This window comes from Danio rerio, chromosome 8 (assembly GCF_052040795.2).
Source record: "Danio rerio strain M-AB ecotype USA chromosome 8, GRCz13ab, whole genome shotgun sequence".
NCBI classification, from domain to species: domain Eukaryota; kingdom Metazoa; phylum Chordata; class Actinopteri; order Cypriniformes; family Danionidae; genus Danio; species Danio rerio.
In genome coordinates this window covers 3,618,734-3,638,237 of record NC_141028.1, presented here as the reverse complement: position 1 = coordinate 3,638,237, position 19,504 = coordinate 3,618,734, and the positions used below count along the sequence as shown (strand labels likewise).

General features: G+C 36.9%; 1 protein-coding gene across 3 annotated transcripts in view; it reads left to right on the top strand.

The window, feature by feature from the left end:
• Window positions 1-816: 816 nt before the first annotated feature.
• plat (plasminogen activator, tissue) overlaps window positions 817-19,504 on the top strand; it is a 50,103-nt gene continuing 31,415 nt past the window's right edge. For 2 of the 3 annotated variants that reach the window (XM_087264120.1, XM_087264122.1), the window contains exons 1-4: window positions 817-911; window positions 17,765-17,853; window positions 17,949-17,991; window positions 18,559-18,693. In XM_087264120.1, the coding sequence (XP_087120246.1) occupies window positions 17,791-17,853; window positions 17,949-17,991; window positions 18,559-18,693 (241 nt within the window). In that variant the 5' untranslated portion in view covers window positions 817-911; window positions 17,765-17,790. The remainder of the gene's footprint in view (window positions 912-17,764; window positions 17,854-17,948; window positions 17,992-18,558; window positions 18,694-19,504) is intronic. The other variant, XM_087264121.1, reaches the window with a different exon arrangement.

The following is a 19,504-nucleotide window of genomic DNA, read 5'->3' as shown; positions in this document are numbered from 1 at the left end:
CTGGCCATTCTCCTCTGACCTCTGGCATCAACAAGGCATTTGCGCCCACAGAACTGCCACTTACTGGATATTTCCTCTTTTTCAGACCATTCTCTGTAAACCCTAGAGATGGTTGTGCGTGAAAATCCCAGTAGATCAGCATTTTCTGAAATACTCAGACCAGCCCGTCTGGCACCAACAACCATGCCACGTTCAAAGTCGCTTAAATCACCTTTCTTCCCCATTCTGATGCTTGGTTTGATCTGCAGCAGATCGTCTTGACCATGTCTACATGCCTAAATTCATTGAGTTGCTGCGCTGTGATTGGCTGATTAGAAATTTGCGTGTAACAGGTGTACCTAATAAAGTGGCCGGTGAGTGTATACTACAGTAGCCTATTTCTCAAGTGGTTCTAAACCTTTTTGAGTTTCTTTCTTTTATTTGTTTCTTTATTGGTACCACTGTAAAAAAAAATCTAATAATTATTATTGCAAATGTTTTATAATAATTGTAAAATTGACTAATCTGTTTGGTCTTTCGATTTTACTACTTGTATGCCAGATATTTAGATCCCAGCGCATGTTTTGTATTTTATAAGCAATATTTAACACTTTCTTTGATGTCATATTTTAATGCACTGCCAGTTTTAAGTGCACTCAGGAAAAAAGTGCACTCAGTATGACGTCACTGGTCGGTCATTACTCACCGATCTCACGCACTGAATTTCGGACATTCCTGGTGTTGAGTCCGCCGGTGTGGGACTGTCCCTCTCCCTCTCCCCGCCCCGCATCAGCATCACCTCCTCCAACATAAATATCCGCAGATTCTCGGTCTCACAGACACACGGAGGAGAAACGCAGAGACGCTTCACTTTGGATTAAGCCGCATTTTGTTTTGAGAGGAAGAGAAGTACCGCGCACTTGTTTCTGGAGGTAAGACGCGAACAAAGACTTATTATTAAACATGTTTGTTCTTGTAGGTTGTGTGAGTTTAAATGTTTCAAAACACTCACACAGCTTGGCAGACTAGAAAGCAGCGTTTTGAGGCATCAAAAGCGCGTTCATGTTTAGGAAAACCCAGTACAGCGATGCCCAAAAACGCGTTTCTAGTACGCAGCGAGTGCGCTTTGAGACACGCGCAGATCATCGATTATACTGTATATCACTTGTTACAGACTGCAGTGTGAGAAATGCACGATTAATATATGCACATTTATTTCATTTCGTTGGTTGTTTATATTATTAAAGGCATAGATTACTCAAAAACATTGCATTTACTCTAAAACTTTTATGAGTTCTTCTGTTGAACTCAAAAGAATATATTTTTAATATTGTTGGGAAAGCCAGCCATTGACTTCCATAGAGTTTTTGTTGTTGTTGTTCCTACTATGAAAGTCAATGGCTGTTTTTTCCCAGCATTATTTGGAGTTTCTTGATTTGTATTTAGCAGAAGAAACTCAAACCGGTTTGGAACAAGAGTAAGTGATGATGATTTAGATTTTTGGAGTGAACTATCTCTTTAATTCACCATTTTGCATTGTAGTCTAATAGTCAGGTTGATTTAGGCATTCACATTTTTGATCTGCATTTGTTAAAGTAGATTAATCATCTTTTTTAATGAGGCGACATGGCAGCTCAGTTGTAAGCACAGTGTCCTCACAGCAAGAAGGTTGCTGGTTCGAGTCACGGCTTGGTCAGTTGGCATTTCTGTGTGGAGTTTGCATGTTCTGTGTTGGTGTTAGTTTCGTCCGGGTGCTCCGGTTTCCCCCACAGTCCAAACACATGCGCTATAGCGGAATTTATTAACTAAATTGTCTATAGCGTATTGGTGTTTCCCAGTACTGGGTTGCAGCTGGAAGGGCATCCGCTGTGTAAAACATATGCTGGATAAGTTGGCGGTTCATTCCACTGTGGTGACCCCTGATGAATAAAGGGACTTGGCCGAAGGAAAATAATTGAATGAATAAATCTTTTTGGTTCTCCTTAATTTTTTGGCGTGCTTATATTATAAAAATACACCAATCTAATGCAAATACATTTGAACCCAGTTATATAGCAGGGGTGTCCAAACTTGCTTCTGGAGGGTCAGTGTCCTGCTGAGTTTAGCTCCAACTTGCTGCAACACACCTGCTGGAAGTTTCCAGTATATCTGGTAAGAGCTTGATTAGCTGCTTCAGGTGTGTTTGATTAGGGCTGGAGTTAAACTCTCCAGGACACCGGCCCTCCAGGACCGAGTTTGGACACCCCTGGTATATAGAATATTTCTGAAGATATGTCAGTAGAAAAATGGCATTGTAAGGTAAAATCTGACTTTATGAATAAAACAAAGTGAACTTGGATTTGAAATGCTCCCCACACTGCAAAATAATAAAAAAGATTTTCTTACTTTAAGTTTTTGTCTGCTTTCTAGTCCAAATATCTAATGATTCTTGAATCGAGAAGCATTTTCTAGACAAGTAAAAACATTGTATTGCTTTCAGGAATAAGTAAAAAGTAAGTGATTTTTTAAATTGAAACAAGCTAAATAATCTGGCGACGGGGTAAGAAAAATAACATTATTTCAAACCAAAAACAATATTTAGCTTAACCCATTGGCGGATTATTATGCCTGTTTTAAGGAAAAACTTACGTCATTTTGACTTATAAAACAAGAAATTCTTTTGCTTGTTTAGAAAATGCCTTTTGATTTAAGAATCTTTAAATATTTAGACTAGAAACAAGACGAGCAAAAATCCAAGTAAGAAGTAAGTATTTTTGGTTTGTGATGCATTTATCTTACTTCATAGATTATAAACGTGTGTTTGAGAATATATATTTTTGTAGATATGAACATAGTAGTTTCTTACACAAATGTTGGGATAAAGTTGCTCCTATAAATATAATAATAAAATAAATTACCCAGCAATTGGTTTAGTACATATTTGACCAAAAATAGCATTGAAATAACCAAATTTAGAGTGAAGACAGTGATGAAGAGTAATGTTGACAGATTGATCCAGTCATTAAAGCAATAACACTGTACAATAAAGTCGTTTATATTGTGGATATTTTATTAACAAATGTAAATAATAATGTGGTAAGTAATGTGGATAATTATATTCTAAAATGCTGCGTTTATCAACCCGATTTTGGCAAAACCAACTGCAAAGTTAATTTGAAATCTGGCTCATTGGAAATATGTGTCCAGGGCTACATTTTTGAGAACCTAGAAATAAGTACACGGGGCTATGTCTAACAAATCCATATATATATATAAATTCATTCATTCATTTTCTTGTCGGCTTGTCCCTTTATTAATCTGGGGTCGCCACAGTGGATTGTACCGCCAACTTATCCAGCACGTTTTTACGCAGCGGTTACCCTTCCAGCCACCCATCTCTGGGAGAGATCCACACACACACTCATACACTACAGACAATTTAGCCTACCCAATTCACCTGTACCGCATGTCTTTGGACTGTGGGGGAAACCCACGCGAAGGCAGGGAGAACATGCAAACTCCACACAGAAACACCAACTGGGCCGAGGTTCAAACCAGCGACCCAGTGACGTTCTTGCTGTGAGGCAACAGCACTACCTACTGCACCACTGCTTCACCCACATACAATATATATATTCTTTTGTAAAATATTTCCTAAATGATGTTTAACAGAGCAAGGAAATTTTTTAGGAATATGTCTGGTAATATCTTTTCTTCTGAAGAAAGTCTTATATGTTTTATTTTGGCTAGTTTTAAATATTTTAAACACCATTTTATGGTCAATATTATTAGCCCCTTTAATTTTATCTTTTACCATTATTTACTGTCATCATGGCCAAGATAAAATAAATCAGTTATTAGAAATGAGTTATTAAAACTATTGTGTAGAAATGTGTTGAGAAAATCTGCTCTCCGTTAACCAGAAATTGAGGAAAAAATAAATAGGGGGGCTAATAGTTCAGGGGGACTTATAATTCTGACTTCAACTGTATATATATTTCGATTCTCAAAAATGTCAGCAAAAAAATCGGATGAGTCACAAAATCTATATTGACCATCAAGATCTGCAGTGTAAATGCAGCCTAAGTGACGCTGGTGCACACACAGTCCTGCAGCTTTCAAGAGCTCCAGGTTTTAAATGCCTTTTTGTCAGCAGCAAGTTGCTCTCGCTTTACCCTTTCACATGATCATCCTTTATTATTGCACACGGTATGTTTTTCTTTCTTTTGCTTAATAATTTTGGGGTAAGAATCATTTATTATTTTATACATTTTTTTTGGTGTTGAGCCCTGAAAAGTCCTGTGAAATAAAACCTTATTACAATGAGACACTATAAAACCACAACCTGTTTTCTCACGCTCATTGAGCAAGCTCATACACAACAAAGTGAAATGAATGAGGAGGCATGTGGAAATAACGCAATAATATAAATTATATAATTTTAGTATGCCAAAGTCAAATTTATGCATCTAAAATATATTTTCCCAACAACAAAATTGTGGCTAGTGAAAATGCAGAGTGGCTAGTAATGTTGGAAAACTACTAACCACAGTGTCTGGTGATGAAAGAAGCTAACGTCAAGCCCTGCCAGTGAGTGTTGGTTAATTCATTCATTCATTCATTTTTTTTTCTGGCTTAGTTTTATTAATCTGGGGTCGCCACAGCGGAATGAACCGCCAACTTATCCAGCATATGTTTTGCGCTGCGGATGCCCTTCCAGTTGCAACCCATCACTGGGAAACATCCATACACACTCAGGCCCCGTTTACACTAGTGCATTTTAGTTTTAAAACGGCGTTGTAGAATGAAAACGATCCGCGTCCACACTCGCGTTTTACCCAGCGTTTCTGAACTGCTCTCCGTCCACACCAAAACGCTGAAAACGCACATCACGTGACCACACACACACTCTCGGGCAAGCGCTCCAGCATTTCTACCCAGATGAGAGCTCTGCTTGTCGGACTGCTCATCAAGCATCTCTCGCTGGATCTAATCTAACTATATTTGCTAAACGGGATATTTCATTCATGTTGTTGTCTTTATCTAACGACATAGGCCAATTCCCTGACTTTGGTCATTGGAATCTATTAAGTTACTTGTTCACGGGTAACATGTTTTGGTTAAGCGCAAAGATAAGTTAATGATTAATCCAGGTACATTGACTGATCGCTCGTCTTTATTTCCTACAATGTATAAACTTATTGTATGTTATACTTTTATAATTATCGATTATTAAAACTGATATTCAGCAAAAGAGAGGGTGCGTTTCGTATTTTCACTGAAATTGAAAGGAGACAGTTGTTATCGGCTCCGTTTTGTTATAAATATCCACACAGTGAAGATGACGCTCATATATGCAGCACGGCGCCTCAACATTTCTGCTGTCTGTTAAGTTGCTAATATTAAAATGAAAATAGGCAGTTCCTTAAATCATGTTTACATTTTATTGTTGAGAAAGTGAAGCAACGTAGCCAAGGTGATGTGAATGAAGCTATAAAGTACACTGTTCCCTTTGAAGATTGACGCGTGTCCTCTGTATGTTTTCCATATCAAACTGAGAAGGGGGAGACTGCAGCCTTGATCAAACTTGCGAAGTCTTAACTTACAAGAAGAGGATGCGAGACTGAACTGTGCGTGTTAGGCTACTTAATATTGAGGAAAAGCCACAATCAGAGAGGCGAACGTCTGCAGCCCCGCCTTCGTTTTCAGATGTCTCCGTCTTTCCCCATCCACACTGAGACGGAGCAGCAGCGTTTCAGAATGAAAACGGCCTCTCCAGCGTTTTCGAAACGCTCCGTTTTCGGCGCTCGAGAACTCCGGCGTAGTGTGGACGGATGGCGTAACCGTAGCAAAACTTATGCATTTTCAAACTAAAACGCACTAGTGTAAACGGGGCCTCATTCACACACATACACCATGGACAATTTAGCTTACCCAATTCACCTGTACCACATGTTTTTGGACTTGTGGGGGACCTGGAGCACCCAGAGGAAACCCACGCCAACACGGGGAGAACATGCAAACTCCACACAAAAACGCCAACTGACCTTGCCGAGGCTTGAACCCGCGACCTACTTGCTGTAAGGTGATTGTTCTACCCACCGTGCTGCCCTGTATAATAAATATATAAACCCAAATTTGGGTTTGTCGATATTTTATCCAATTTGGTTTGAAATAACTCAGCATTTCTTTGAGTCTCTCCTCTAAAAATGCTGTTTTAAATATGGAAACACACACACACACAAACACACACACACGCACGCACAATGTTGGGTTAATTTTTTCAGTTCAATTTAAATGACACTATTTAACCCAATGGCTGTGTTTGTCCACATTTGACCCAACAACCCAGTATTTTTTAGACTGTGTGATGATGAGTATGCATTTGTTGTGTTGATAGTCTGCCCGGTTTGAACTATAAACCGACATGTACAGTCATGTTGATTCAGGTTCCTCTAGTTCGGCTAGCATAAAACCTGTTATTTAAGCTTTAACCAGAAGAATCAGCATTTAAAAGCACATTTCATTGAATAGCTCAGCTTTTCTCTGTTCATATCTGCTTGAAATTGTGCTCTATCCTATAAGAAATATCTGGATTTCGTGATTGACAGATGTTTTTGGTTTATTTACAGTTTCTGTCCACTTTTATTGCTGAATTTTTAACTATACAGTTTAACAAAGTGACTTTTATTGGCATTTTAGTAGTCTGAAACAATAAATATGACACTGTTTAACCCAATGGCTTTGTTTGTCCATGTTTGACCCAACAACCTAGTATTTTTTTAGGCCCCGTTTAGTTTTAAAACTGCGTTTTAGATCAAAAACGATCCGCGTCCACACTAGCGTTTCACCTAGCATTTCTGAACATATCTCCGTCCACACTACTCCACTAAAAACGTATATCACGTGACCATTCGTGCACTCTGGGCATGCGCGTTCTAGTATAAACAGGAAGCATGTGTCTCGCTCAGCATTTGGTTATTGTTTGTCAACAAATGCCGGTTGAACAATGAACGCGATGGCAAAGAAAGCAAGAGAGGTATTTTTGTGGACAGACGACGAGGTCGAGTTGTTACTAAACGTAACAAATGAATAACTGCACAATGGCGCCTAAAACAGACAATAGTGCAAACAACGCTCCCATTTCTGTGTCCATGTTGTTGTTTACAGTAAAGGCTGGTCTGGGTTCTGTTCTTTGTACGTGTATAACTCAATTAGCTGGATTTGGATATTGACGATTTGACACGATCCAGGATCGTTTCGTTCATCAAAGCTGATCCGAGAGTTGTCATGGCAACAGTTCTGCTAGCTCAAACCTGATCGGGAGCAGGTTCAATTCATATAAACAGGATTAGATCGGCTCAGTTCAAGCAAAGATAATACAGAAAGTATGTTCCCAATTCTGATATTTTCTTACAGTAGTAGTTATATACACTTGGGAAAATGGTACATATTTTTTAACTATATATATATATATATATATATATATATATATATATATATATATATATATATATATATATATATATATATAAAGTTATAGTCATTAATAAAATAAATAAAGTTATACATATTAATAAAACGAATGCAATCTGCACTCTCGAAATGAAAGTACAAAGACTGCCACCTGGTGGTGCAAAGAGAAAACTTATTGATATAAACGTTTTAGATCGCTTAGTACAAATTGTGTATAATAGAAATGCACAATATGTGACTTTTTTTTTAAAAGCAATAATACATTTATGCAGTCATAAACATGTTTTGATAGTTAATATGCCGGTGATTTGATGCTTCACACAAGTTGTAGACGCCTTTACCGATATCAAAATGCTTTTGTAAACAACCAGTTATTCTTTACACCGATTAAAAAACGGCTACTATAATAAAGAAAATCTTTTCTAAATGTAGAACTAAATACATTGATTTGCATTGAAATACATGATGAATACTCTTGACACATGAAAGTGTAAAGCCTGCAGCTCACAACAAATGTGGAAGGTTATTGCGTGTCATATTTAACAAACCGTTTACTGCTAATTTGATGTAATTTTGCTCACATGGATAATTGAATATTAATCAGATGATGTCATTACGCTGCTGTGCCGTCAGCCAATCGTTGCATTGCTGATCATGATTTCGAGGATGGATAGATCTGTCCCTCACAACACATGCAGCGATCTCAGATCAGTTTATCCAGACATTCTAATCTGATTTGCGAACTTGTTTGAAGAACCAAATTAGCGAGAGATCAGTTATCAAGATTAAAAGATCCAGGATCTGCCAAATCATCTTAGATCATTTAAGCTAGGTACGAAGAACAGACCCCTGCTGTCTCCCGGTAGTGTTAAAGCCATGTGTTATAGTCATGTGATAGGGGCTTGACGAATAAGGGAAGGATACGCAATGACACAAAAACCCCAACCAGGTAGCGAATCTCAGCAGCTCCGCCTCGGTTTTCAGACGTCTTCGTTTTCCCTCACCCACACTGAGACGGAGTAGCAGCGTTTCGGAATGAAAATGGGCTCTTCAGATTTCTGTAACGCTCCGTTTTCGACGCTCAAAAACTCCGGCGTAGTGTGGACTGATTGCGTAACTGTAGCAAAACTTATGCGTTTTAAAACTAAAACACATTAGTTTAGACGGGGCCTTGTTCAGTATAAAGTGACACTTTTAAGTACACTACTTGTTACTTTAGGGCGAGGCAGTGGCGCAGTGGGCAGTGCTGTCGGCTCACAGCAAGAAGGTTCCTGGGTCGCTGGTTCGAACCTCGGCTCGGTTAACGTGTGGAGTTTGCATGTTCTCCCTGCATTCGTGTGGGTTTCCTCCGGGTGCTCCGGTTTCCCCCACAGTCCAAAGACATGCGGTACAGGTGTATTGGGTAGGCTAAATTATCCGTAGTGTATGAGTGTGTGTGGATGTTTCCTAGAGATGGGTTGCGACTGGAAGGGCATCCGCTGTGTAAAAACTTGGCGACACCGGATTAATAAAGGGACTAAGCTGACAAGAAAATGAATGAATGACTTGTTACTTTAATTTCTCAAACAGTCATTTTTGGGCAGTATTGGAATCGGATTGTTATCGCCGATACTCGCCTTCATTTTACTTGGCATCGGATCGGAAATCAGTGGTATCGCACATCACAAGTGTTTGGACCAGCTGGTAAACAGAAGCACCTGGAGGAAACCCACGCGAAGAGCAGTCATTGTTTAAGAAACTATATATAAATAAACCCTTACAATAACAGAAAGAGCACTGGCAGCAAATGCAGACAAAATATCACTTGAAACTATAAAAAATGTCAATGAAAGTAACCACTTCAAACTTTTCAACATCAAAAATTATTCAATGAAAGATCAAGCTTCTATAATGCAGTTCAGAAGCTGAAATAAAAGCATGAATCACAAAATACAGAAATGTACAGATATTTTAGTGTACATCTCAGTCATCTCAGACATTTAGAGTAATCAGACTATAATTCAGGCCGGCTGTATAAAGTGCTTCAGGCTCGTGTGACGTTGATGCTCAGGAATCCGTTATTCCCTTAATAACATTCTGCTGTGTGTGAAGCTGCTCTTATCTGCAGAATTACCAAACTGCAGGCTTGTGCAGTGAACGACCAGCGCTGCGTGTGTATAAACGTCATGTGGGAGATTAGACACACACTGTGATTTAACAAAGCTTGCAAAACTAAGCAAGACTCGTGCACACGATTCCTCTGGCTTTTATTAAAGAGATAGTTCACCCAAATATTAAAATATCGTCATCACTTCCTCCACTTGTTTAAAATTTATGCACATTTTTTTCTGATCAGATAAAAAGTTTATGCCAGTTGTGCATATACATTTGTTTACACTCTCATGCACATCTTTGCATTTCTTTTTTATGCAATATTCAAAAATATGGATGAAAATATAGCTAATGGCTGTTTTTCCCCCCCAATATTGTTCCCAAAAGATTGTCATTTGTGGGTGAACTGTCCCTTTAAGTTCAGTGCATGTGTGTTTGTATTAGTCAGCACATTTCCAGCATGCTCTAATGCCTTAGCGTTGTGCTTTACAGACACACTGAGACTTTGTCGGTTTAAGTCAGATTCCTTAAAGATTGCTAATAACCCACCAGGTCTGCCAGTGCTGACGTTTACATCCTACTGTAGGACGTTGCGATATTGATGCGATAGAGATACCCTGCAAAATAATGCAATACGATGTTTTTAAAAAAATGTATAACCAACATAAGTTTCATATTATTGAGCTTTAATATTGCATAAAACAAATCAGACATTTCAGAATTTCAGAAAACAAGTCTGAATTATTTTTTTTCAATATGTTTATTGATTTTTTTCCTTTTCTCCCCATCAACTAGGCATACAGACAACAATGCAGCCTTCTTATATATATGCATATAGACATATACATACACAGGTATACACATTCAAATACTATAGGTAACAAATAATATATTAAAATATATTAATATATAAATAATATAAATAATATATATAATAAATAATAAAATATAAGTAAAATAAATTATATATATATATATATATATATATATATATATATATATATATATATATATATATATATATATGACAAAATAAATAATACAATAAATAAATAAATAAATAAATAGATAAATAGATAAATAAATAAATAAATACATACATAAATACATAAATAAATAAATAAATAAATAAATAAATAAATAAATAAATAAATACATGTTTACAAACACACAAATTACATAATATTCATATATGGTTCCCATAGATAGTCAAAGTCCTTCTGCTTGCCTTTGATGACATAAATAAGTCTCTCCAGTCCAATACAGTTCAATATTTCTTTTTTCCACATTTCTATGGATGGAGCATGAGTTGAAGTCAGAATTATTGGCCCTACTGTGAGTTTCTTTTTCAAGTATTTCCCAAATGATGTTGAACAGAATTAGGAGTTTTTCACAGTATTTCCTATAATATTTGTTCTTCTGGAGAAAGTCTTTTTTGTTTTATTATTTGCATTTGACAAGAATAAAAGCAGTTTTTAGTTCTTTTTAAACCAGTTTTATGGTCAATATTATTAGCCCCCTTAAGCAGTATTTGTTTTCGATAGTCTACAGAACAAACCACTGTTATACAAGGACTTGACTAATTACCCTAACGTTACCGTAAAAACCCTAGTTATGCCTTTAAAAGTCACTAAGCTGAATACTACTGTCTTGAAAAATATCTAATCTAATATTATGTGCTGTCATCATGGCAAAGATAAAAGAAATCAGTTATTAGAGACGAGTTTTTTAAACACACACACACACACACAGATTTCAAGAAAAGTATGTCCACCTGCTTGGCTTCAGAAATGTGTTAATTCAGCATGTAAATACTTTTCCTGATGTGCCGAACAGTCTTTCAGAGGGTGTGCTGGTGGCAGACACACATGCTTTTGTATTAAATCATTCAAACCACCACAGTATGTATATTTGTGCTATTTTATATGTATTGCACAGCCCTAAGCCTAGTTTTGGCTTGTAAACAGCAAGCAGTTGCTCTTATCCTGCATGTGTTCTCTCAGTGCTCATATTTATCGAGAGCTCACAGATGGACTGATGCAGATAGATATATATGTATGAACACACACACACTCTTTCTTTCTCTCTCTTTCTCTCTCTCTCTCTCTCTCTCTCTCTCTCTCTCAAGTTCAAGTTGCTTTATTGGCATGACATTCAGTACAGTATTGCCAAAGCACTTTAAATATGAAATATATTAAAACCATCAAAAAAAAAATAATAATAATAAAATAATAATAATAACAATAATAATACAGATAAAAAAATAACGACAAAAAACAGAATACATTTGATAAATATAACAATTATAATAATAATAATAATAAAAAGTTTTAATCATTTAAATAAGACACATGCATTTACATTAACCATTTCTTATGGTGCGTAGGGTGTGTACATATTTTGCAGCTAGTCTAGATGTCAATTCCTCCTCTCAGAGTACATGGTAAAGTTTTTCTGAGTCATTTAAATTAAAAAATCAATTAGTCATTAGTTATTGACTTTAGTGTTTCAAATTGGGGGAAAATATTTCTCTAGTCGTGGTGTATTTGGGGCAAAACCGAAAACTCTCTCTCTATCTCTCTCTCTCTATTAATTCAATTATATTCAGATTTGCTTTATTGGTATTGCAATGTTTACATTAAAGAACATATCAAGTTACAAAGCAGTAATTTAGTAGTAACAGTCTCTCTCTCTCTCTTTAGGTTTATTCTTGTTTAGGTTTTGCTTCTCTCTCTCTCTCTCTCTCTCTCTCTCTCTCTCTCTCTCTTTAGGTTTAATCTTGTTTAGGTTTTGCTTCTCTCTCTCTCTCTCTCTCTCTCTCTCTCTGTCTCTCTCTCTTTAGGTTTAATCTTGTTTAGGTTTTGCTTCTCTCTCTCTCTCTCTCTCTGTCTGTGCGCGCTGTGACTCAGCTTCACTCCTTTACAAGCTTTTGGACTCACTCATCACGTTTGCAGTAATCTATCCCTCTATTCTTCCCTCCCACATGTCTTCTGTCTGCTGGACAATGGAGCTCTGTTCTGCCTTTGGGGCCGAAAGTGAGGAATGACTTTCACACAAACACAAACCTGACTGTGGGCACTAAATGTTGCACATTTTCACCATTTAAATTGGCAAATGTGCCACTTTTTCGGCTTAAAACAACATTAAGTGACAAAATTCGTTTGCTTATTTATTGACTTGTCTTTTAGAGGATATATTTTGGACATACACTGATCTGTAGTAAAATGTAGTCATGTTCAACTTAATTTGTTTAAATTAAGCCCATATAAATTGTTTGCAGCCACTTACCTTAAACAAATTGAGTAAATCCAATGAATCGTTTTTTCAGTGTACAGTAAATGTGATTTTGTTTTATTCCTTTGAAATATCCTCACACCTGTTTTAGTCTAAATCTAATACATTTTATGCTTTATTTGTTGTAAAAATTGGGCTTTTATTTGAGATGTATAAAATCTAAATTTTCAGTAAAATTTGAGTTTCGGTCACAATTCATACTATCAACTGCTGGCTTATTACCTGCCTATTATTAAAGGTTCATGAAACCCTTGAGTACCTTTTTTGAGATTTTATCAGATTTGTGTGTGTTGAGCATCAGTTAAGAGGGTGTCAGCTTTAATTGTGGGGAAAACTGGATAATTTTGAGCTTTTGTCAGCTAATTTCAGCTTCCGGGTTTAAAATGATTTTTTAGGAGGGATCAAAATCGGCGACTTGGCGCAGAACTGCAAGTGCAAAGATGACACGTCGGTTTCTCATTATTATTCATAGCCGAGTTTTCTTATCCTATGAGAAGAGCCGGCTGCTTAATTATTCATCAGGACACGTGCTTTCTGAAGACAAAGTAGACCTGGCTGCCCAGTGCCAAGCTCAGCTGTGAAATCCTACGTTGATGACTGGGTGAGACGCGTTCGTGGATCCACGGCACACAGTATTTAGCCGTTCATGAATGGTTGTATGTGTTTGTTTTCATGGTTCACGGGGTTTGTTGCGTGTTTTTCCCCGTGATGCTGTCAGGACCGATCATACAGCAAAGCTGTTTGTGTGCTGCAAGCATTTGGCGTGAGAGCAGTATGAGAATTGAAGAATGGCTGACGTCGTCTTTTATCAGGAGTTTGTTCACATTTAGACACATCTCCGTGCTGCTGCGTTCGCCTAAATCCTCCAGATTACCAGCAGGGCTAATGGTTAAAATAGACTGGGCAGGAGACCTGCTGCACTGAGTCTGCATTCAGACCCGGAGATTGAGGGAGAAGTCCTCATTTATAGTGTTTTTATGAACACAATTTTCTTTATAATGATATAAATCGTGTTTTTTTCCAGAGATAGGTTGCGGCTGGAAGAGCATCCGCTGCATAAAAACTTGCTGGATAAGTTGGTGGTTCATTCCACTGTGACAACCCCAGATTAATAAAGGGACTAAGCCGACAAGAAAATGAATGAATGAATGAATAAATTGTTTTTTATGTGTATAAGAAATTACAAATGTAGCAGGGCATTAAATGACTGTTTATTTCTTTACATTTTAACTTTGTAAAGTATGAAATCATGGGTCTCCGCATGGTTTGTGTCTCATTTTGTGAGCTGACTGACAACAGCTGTTCGCTCCCCTCCTTCTCCCCTGTTCTGCTGGCCACGCCCACTCCTGCCCTTTGCTCGTGGAGCTCCACGCCCACTATGATGCATCTTTTGAAAAAATTCTGAGGTGGACCTGAACCAAAGAGCTTAGAATGACCAAGAGGTGACACTCAATAGAACGTTTCATTGCAACAGCAGCGCCCAGCAACAGCCCTGGATTCCGCCATTTTGGAGTGAAAGTGATCAGCCGTCCATTGGATCTCATTACTGTTGCGACGGCAAGCAGCTGCTTTGTTTTTTATTTATTTATTTAAAAAGCGCATTAAAGTTGAGATACAACCTGAAAGACGACAATACAACACTTATTATCACAATCATCAGCACTTTTAATAGTTTATTTTACAGACTTATTATATGCTGTTGTTCTATTAGAGTTTTGGCCGCCACCAAAACAGCTGCCGCACCCTCTAGTGGCTGTTTCCCAAATTACACTTGAGTTTCGCCTCTTGGTGATTCTATGCTCTTTTGCCTGACTCAAAAGTGGGGGGTGTCATGGCCCTTTAAGTTATTAACTGTTCATTAGTGGGTATAAAGTATGATCTTACTCTGCTTCCCTAATTCTACCTAAAATCTAAACCCAACTTCTACCTTACTATTAATAAGCAGCTAATTAGTCATTTATTAAGGTAGTAGTGTTAGTTAATGATTTGTTAATACCATGAGCTGTGCCCTAAACTAAAGGGTTACCAAATTTTCTTGCTCTCCATTTTTATGATTGCTAAATGCAAACATCTCAACGTCATTAATAAACCAGGATGCATTTACTTGGGAGGTACAATGACAGACATTAATGTGATTTTAATAAGACAACAGTATAGACTCAGGGTTGTCTTGTAATAGACTCAAACTTAAAGGCTTTCATGAAGTTTAGTTTTTGTTTAGGGGTTCTAGAAGATGCTGACATCCATTGTGGTTCAAAAACACATTATTTTTCACATCAATGGATTCATTTTACTTCAGCTTTGTCCCTTATTTATCAGGGGTTGACACAGCAGATTGAACCGACAACTATTTCAGCATGTGTTTTACACAGCGTATGCCCTTCCAGCTGCAACCTAGTACTGGGAAACACCCATACACACTCATTCACACAAACACACACACACACTCATACACTACGGCCAATTTAGTTCATCAATTCCCCTATAGCGCATGTGTTTGAACTGGGGGAGAAACCGGAGAAATCGGAGGAAACCCACGCCAACACGGGGAGAACATGCAAACTCCACACTAAAATGCCAACTGACCCAGCCGAGACTCGAACCAGCGACCTTCTTGCTGTAAGGCGACAGTGCTAACCACTGAGCCACCCTGTTTTGTTGAACTCACTTAAATTTGTAAAAACTAATGAGTTCACTTAATTCCTTCATGTTTTCCCAACACAAATGGATTGTGGAACCCAGCAGTGTTTTGCGAATGATCACATTGCGATATCTATGCTGAAGCAATATATATTGTGCAGCCCTGGTTTGTAGGATGTTTGAAAGCTTTTTGAGAGAAAAGTAAATGGAAAAGGAAGGACAAAAATACCCTTAAGTGTGAGGTTGTTAGCAGTCTGTGGTTTTATAGTCCTGTGAGTCAGAAAGACAGAGTTCATAGTGACTCACTGAGAGCCGTTGCACGTTCTGAATGAGGTCAGATAATAAAGAAACAGACGAGAACAGATAGAAGGAGAGGAAGAAAAGTGCCAGTGTTTCTGCATCAGCTCAGACTGATCAGTTTGTGTTGATTGTGAGTCTGTTTGTGTTTTGTGTGTGTATGTGTGTGTGTGTGCGTGCCTGTGTTTTGTCTCTCATGTCAGTGGGTCCATATGTTTCCTGCACAAAAGTCACACCCATAATGCAAACCGTGTTAACTAAGCACGACATTGAGGGCTGACTTTAAATGCATGTGTTTTTATGGTTGCAATTATTGCCAGCTTGGTCACAGATGGTATTTTTATTTCCAATAATCGTGTATAAGCAACTTGCATATGATTACATACGATTACAGTTACTTTAGAAAGGTTTATAAAGATTTAAAGGGATAGTTCATGCACAAATGCAAATTTTTCCTTGTCATTTATTCAGGTGGTTGTAAGCTTTAAATTATTATATTAATATTATATTATATTAAAAAGATTCACTCTAAATTATTAATTTAGAGTGAATCTACAATAACTGATTCACTGATCCAAACTGTTAATTTAGAATGAATTTACAATAATTTATTCACTAATTCAGATTTTTCATTTAGAGTGAATCTACAACAACTGATTCACTGATTCAAATTATTCATTTAGAGTGAGTCTACAATAACTGATTCAGTGATTCAAATGATTTATTCAAAGTCTACAATAACTGATTCACTGATTCAAATGATTTATTCAGAGTGATTATACAATAACTGATTCACTGATTCAAATTTTCCATTTAGAGTCAGTCTACAAAAACTAATTCACTGATTCAAATTATTCATTCAGAGTCTACAATAACTGATTCACTGATTCAAATTATTCATTCAGAGTCTACAATAACTGATTCACTGATTCAAATTATTCATTCAGAGTCTACAATAACTGATTCACTGATTCAGATTATTCATTCAGAGTGAGTCTTCAATAAATGATTCACTGATTCAAATTATTTATTCAGAGTGATTATACAACAACTGATTTACTGATTCAACTTTTCCATTCAGAATGAGTCTTCAATAAATGATTCACCGATTCAAATTAATCATTTAGAGTGAGTCTATAATAACTGATTCACTGATTCAAGTTATTCATTCCGAGTCTACAATAACAGATTCACTGATTCAATTTATTCATTCAGAGTATACAATAACTGATTCACTGATTCAAATGATTAATTCAGGGTCTACAATAACTGATTCACTGATTCAAATGATTAATTCAGGGTCTACAATAACTGATTCACTGATTAAAATTTTACATTCAGAGTGAGTCTACAATGAATGATTCACTGATTCAAATTTTACATTTAGAGAGAGTCTACAATAACTGAATCACTGATTCAAATTTTTCATTTAGAGAGAGTCTACAAAAACTGATTCACTGATTCAAATTATTCATTTAGAGTGAGTCTACAATAACTGATTCACTGATTCAAATTATTCATTTAGAGAGAGTCTACAATAACTGATTCACTGATTCAAATTATTCATTTAGAGTGAGTCTACAATAACTGATTCACAGATTAAAATTTTACTTTTAGAGGGAATCTACAATAACAGATTCTCTGATTCATTTTTTTCCATTTAGAGTGAATCTTCAGTAAATGATTTACTTTATCTATTTAGATCGAGTCTTTTGTAAATGATTTGCACGAATAAATCAGAGCAAGTCTCCAGTAAGAGTTCAGTAATTGATTTAGAGTGAGTCCACAATAATTGATTTCCTGCTTCATGTTATCTGTTTAATGTCAGTAAATGATTTACAGATTCAAATGATCCATTCAGAGTGAGTTTCTTTCTTCTGTTGAATATAAAAGATATTCTGAAGAATGTTGGAGAACAAACAGCCATTGACATCCATAGTACATTATGCTTTACAAAAAGTCCTATGATCAATAACATAATGCATGAGTGCTTGTTTGTTTGTTGCAGGAGAATACAGAGATCTGCAGGAGAGCATGAATTTATTACTGAACCTGCTGCTGCTTCTGTCTGCTCTGAGCTGTGCTGCAGATCCCACAGTAAGTGTGTGTGCGTGTGTGTGTGTGCGTGTGTGAGATTTATATCAGTGAGTGTGATTTATTAATGTATGACTAACATTCTGCGTCTCTGATAGGAGCTGCATGACAGACAAAAAAGAGGAACTCGCAATTATAGAGGTGAGATCTATTCAGACCATGCTTGTTTCCTTCCTTCTTTATTTATTTTATTGTCTGGCTATATATGAAAACTCTCTCATATACTGCTCATATTATTTCCGCTGTAGTTCCTGTGCTAATGACGTGTATGAAATACAACATTTATCTTGTGTGCTTTCTGCTTTCTGTATTTTTGTTAAACGGCAACATGTAGTTTACATTAAAAGTAATTCCACCAATCACAGCAGATAAAATGCGGCAAATGAACTCTTTAGCTCCACCCACTTACAGCAGATGACATCCATCTCATAGACGTAAATGGAAATGTTTCTGCCGTTGCAGATTGTTAGGACAAAAACTCCTTTTAACATGGAAAAGATAGCTATTATCATGTGTCATGGCGCTGCTTCATGTGTATTTAGGACACGGTCGTGTTACAGGCCCTGATGTTTGTCCTCTGTTTGTTTCTTTTCGTCTACAGTCTGTATTTCTGATGTGGAGGAGAACTTTGAGTCATTTAATCTGCATCCGTACATGATTACAAACATTATGTGTTCATTTAATTGTGTGTGTCTGTCTGTGTGTCAGAAGCGTGTGTAGACTCTAATTCGGCCGCGGTCAGAGACATTGGTGTGACGTGGCTGCGATGGAAAGGACTGAAAGTCGAGTTCTGCCGCTGTGCGTTAAGAGGAAGAGCTCGCTGTCATGAGGTCCCTGTGACTAGTAAGTGACCATACACACACAAAGACACACACACATCTACCATAAAGATTATTACAAACACTGATGGCTGTAATGAGTTACAAATAAACTATTTAAAGTAATTAAATTAATATTTGAAAACAAATATTTGATGAATATAATATTTTATATATATATATATACAGCAGTTCTGTCTGGTTTTTTAATCTGATTGGCTGATAGCTTTACGTCCAGCCTCTTCACCCTTGTGTATTACTTCGCCCACATACAGCAACAAGCAGAGGACACTCTACAGTTTGACAAATATTGCAGCTGTTGGACAACATAATGTAGTTTTGAGGCTTTTTCAGGCGAGAATGTAGTTGTTTAGATTGCAACTATGCAGTTTATTTATAAGGATAGTGCCAATTTTAAATATTTATATTTTCTGAGTGACAGCGCGTAGGTGGCCATTAGCCTGTCATTGAGCAGACCTAAGACCTAAGACCTAGCTTTTATAAATATCTAGGAGTTTGGATTGATGAGAGATTAGCCTTTGATATACATATTGACAAGTTACTGAAAAAGCTTAGGCCAAAGTTAGGTTTTTTATACCGGTCAAGAAATTGTTTTCCTTATAAAGTCCGCAAAAAATTAGTAGAGAGTACATTTCTGTCTATAATGGATTATGGTGATCATCTCTATATGCACGCAACCGCTACCCTATTAAGAAAATTAGATTCTGTTTATCATGCAGCAGTACGTTTTGTCACAGGTGCAGATTCACGGACGCATCACTGTATTTTGTATGATTCCTTAGACTGGTTATCTCTATATCAAAGGAGAAAATTAC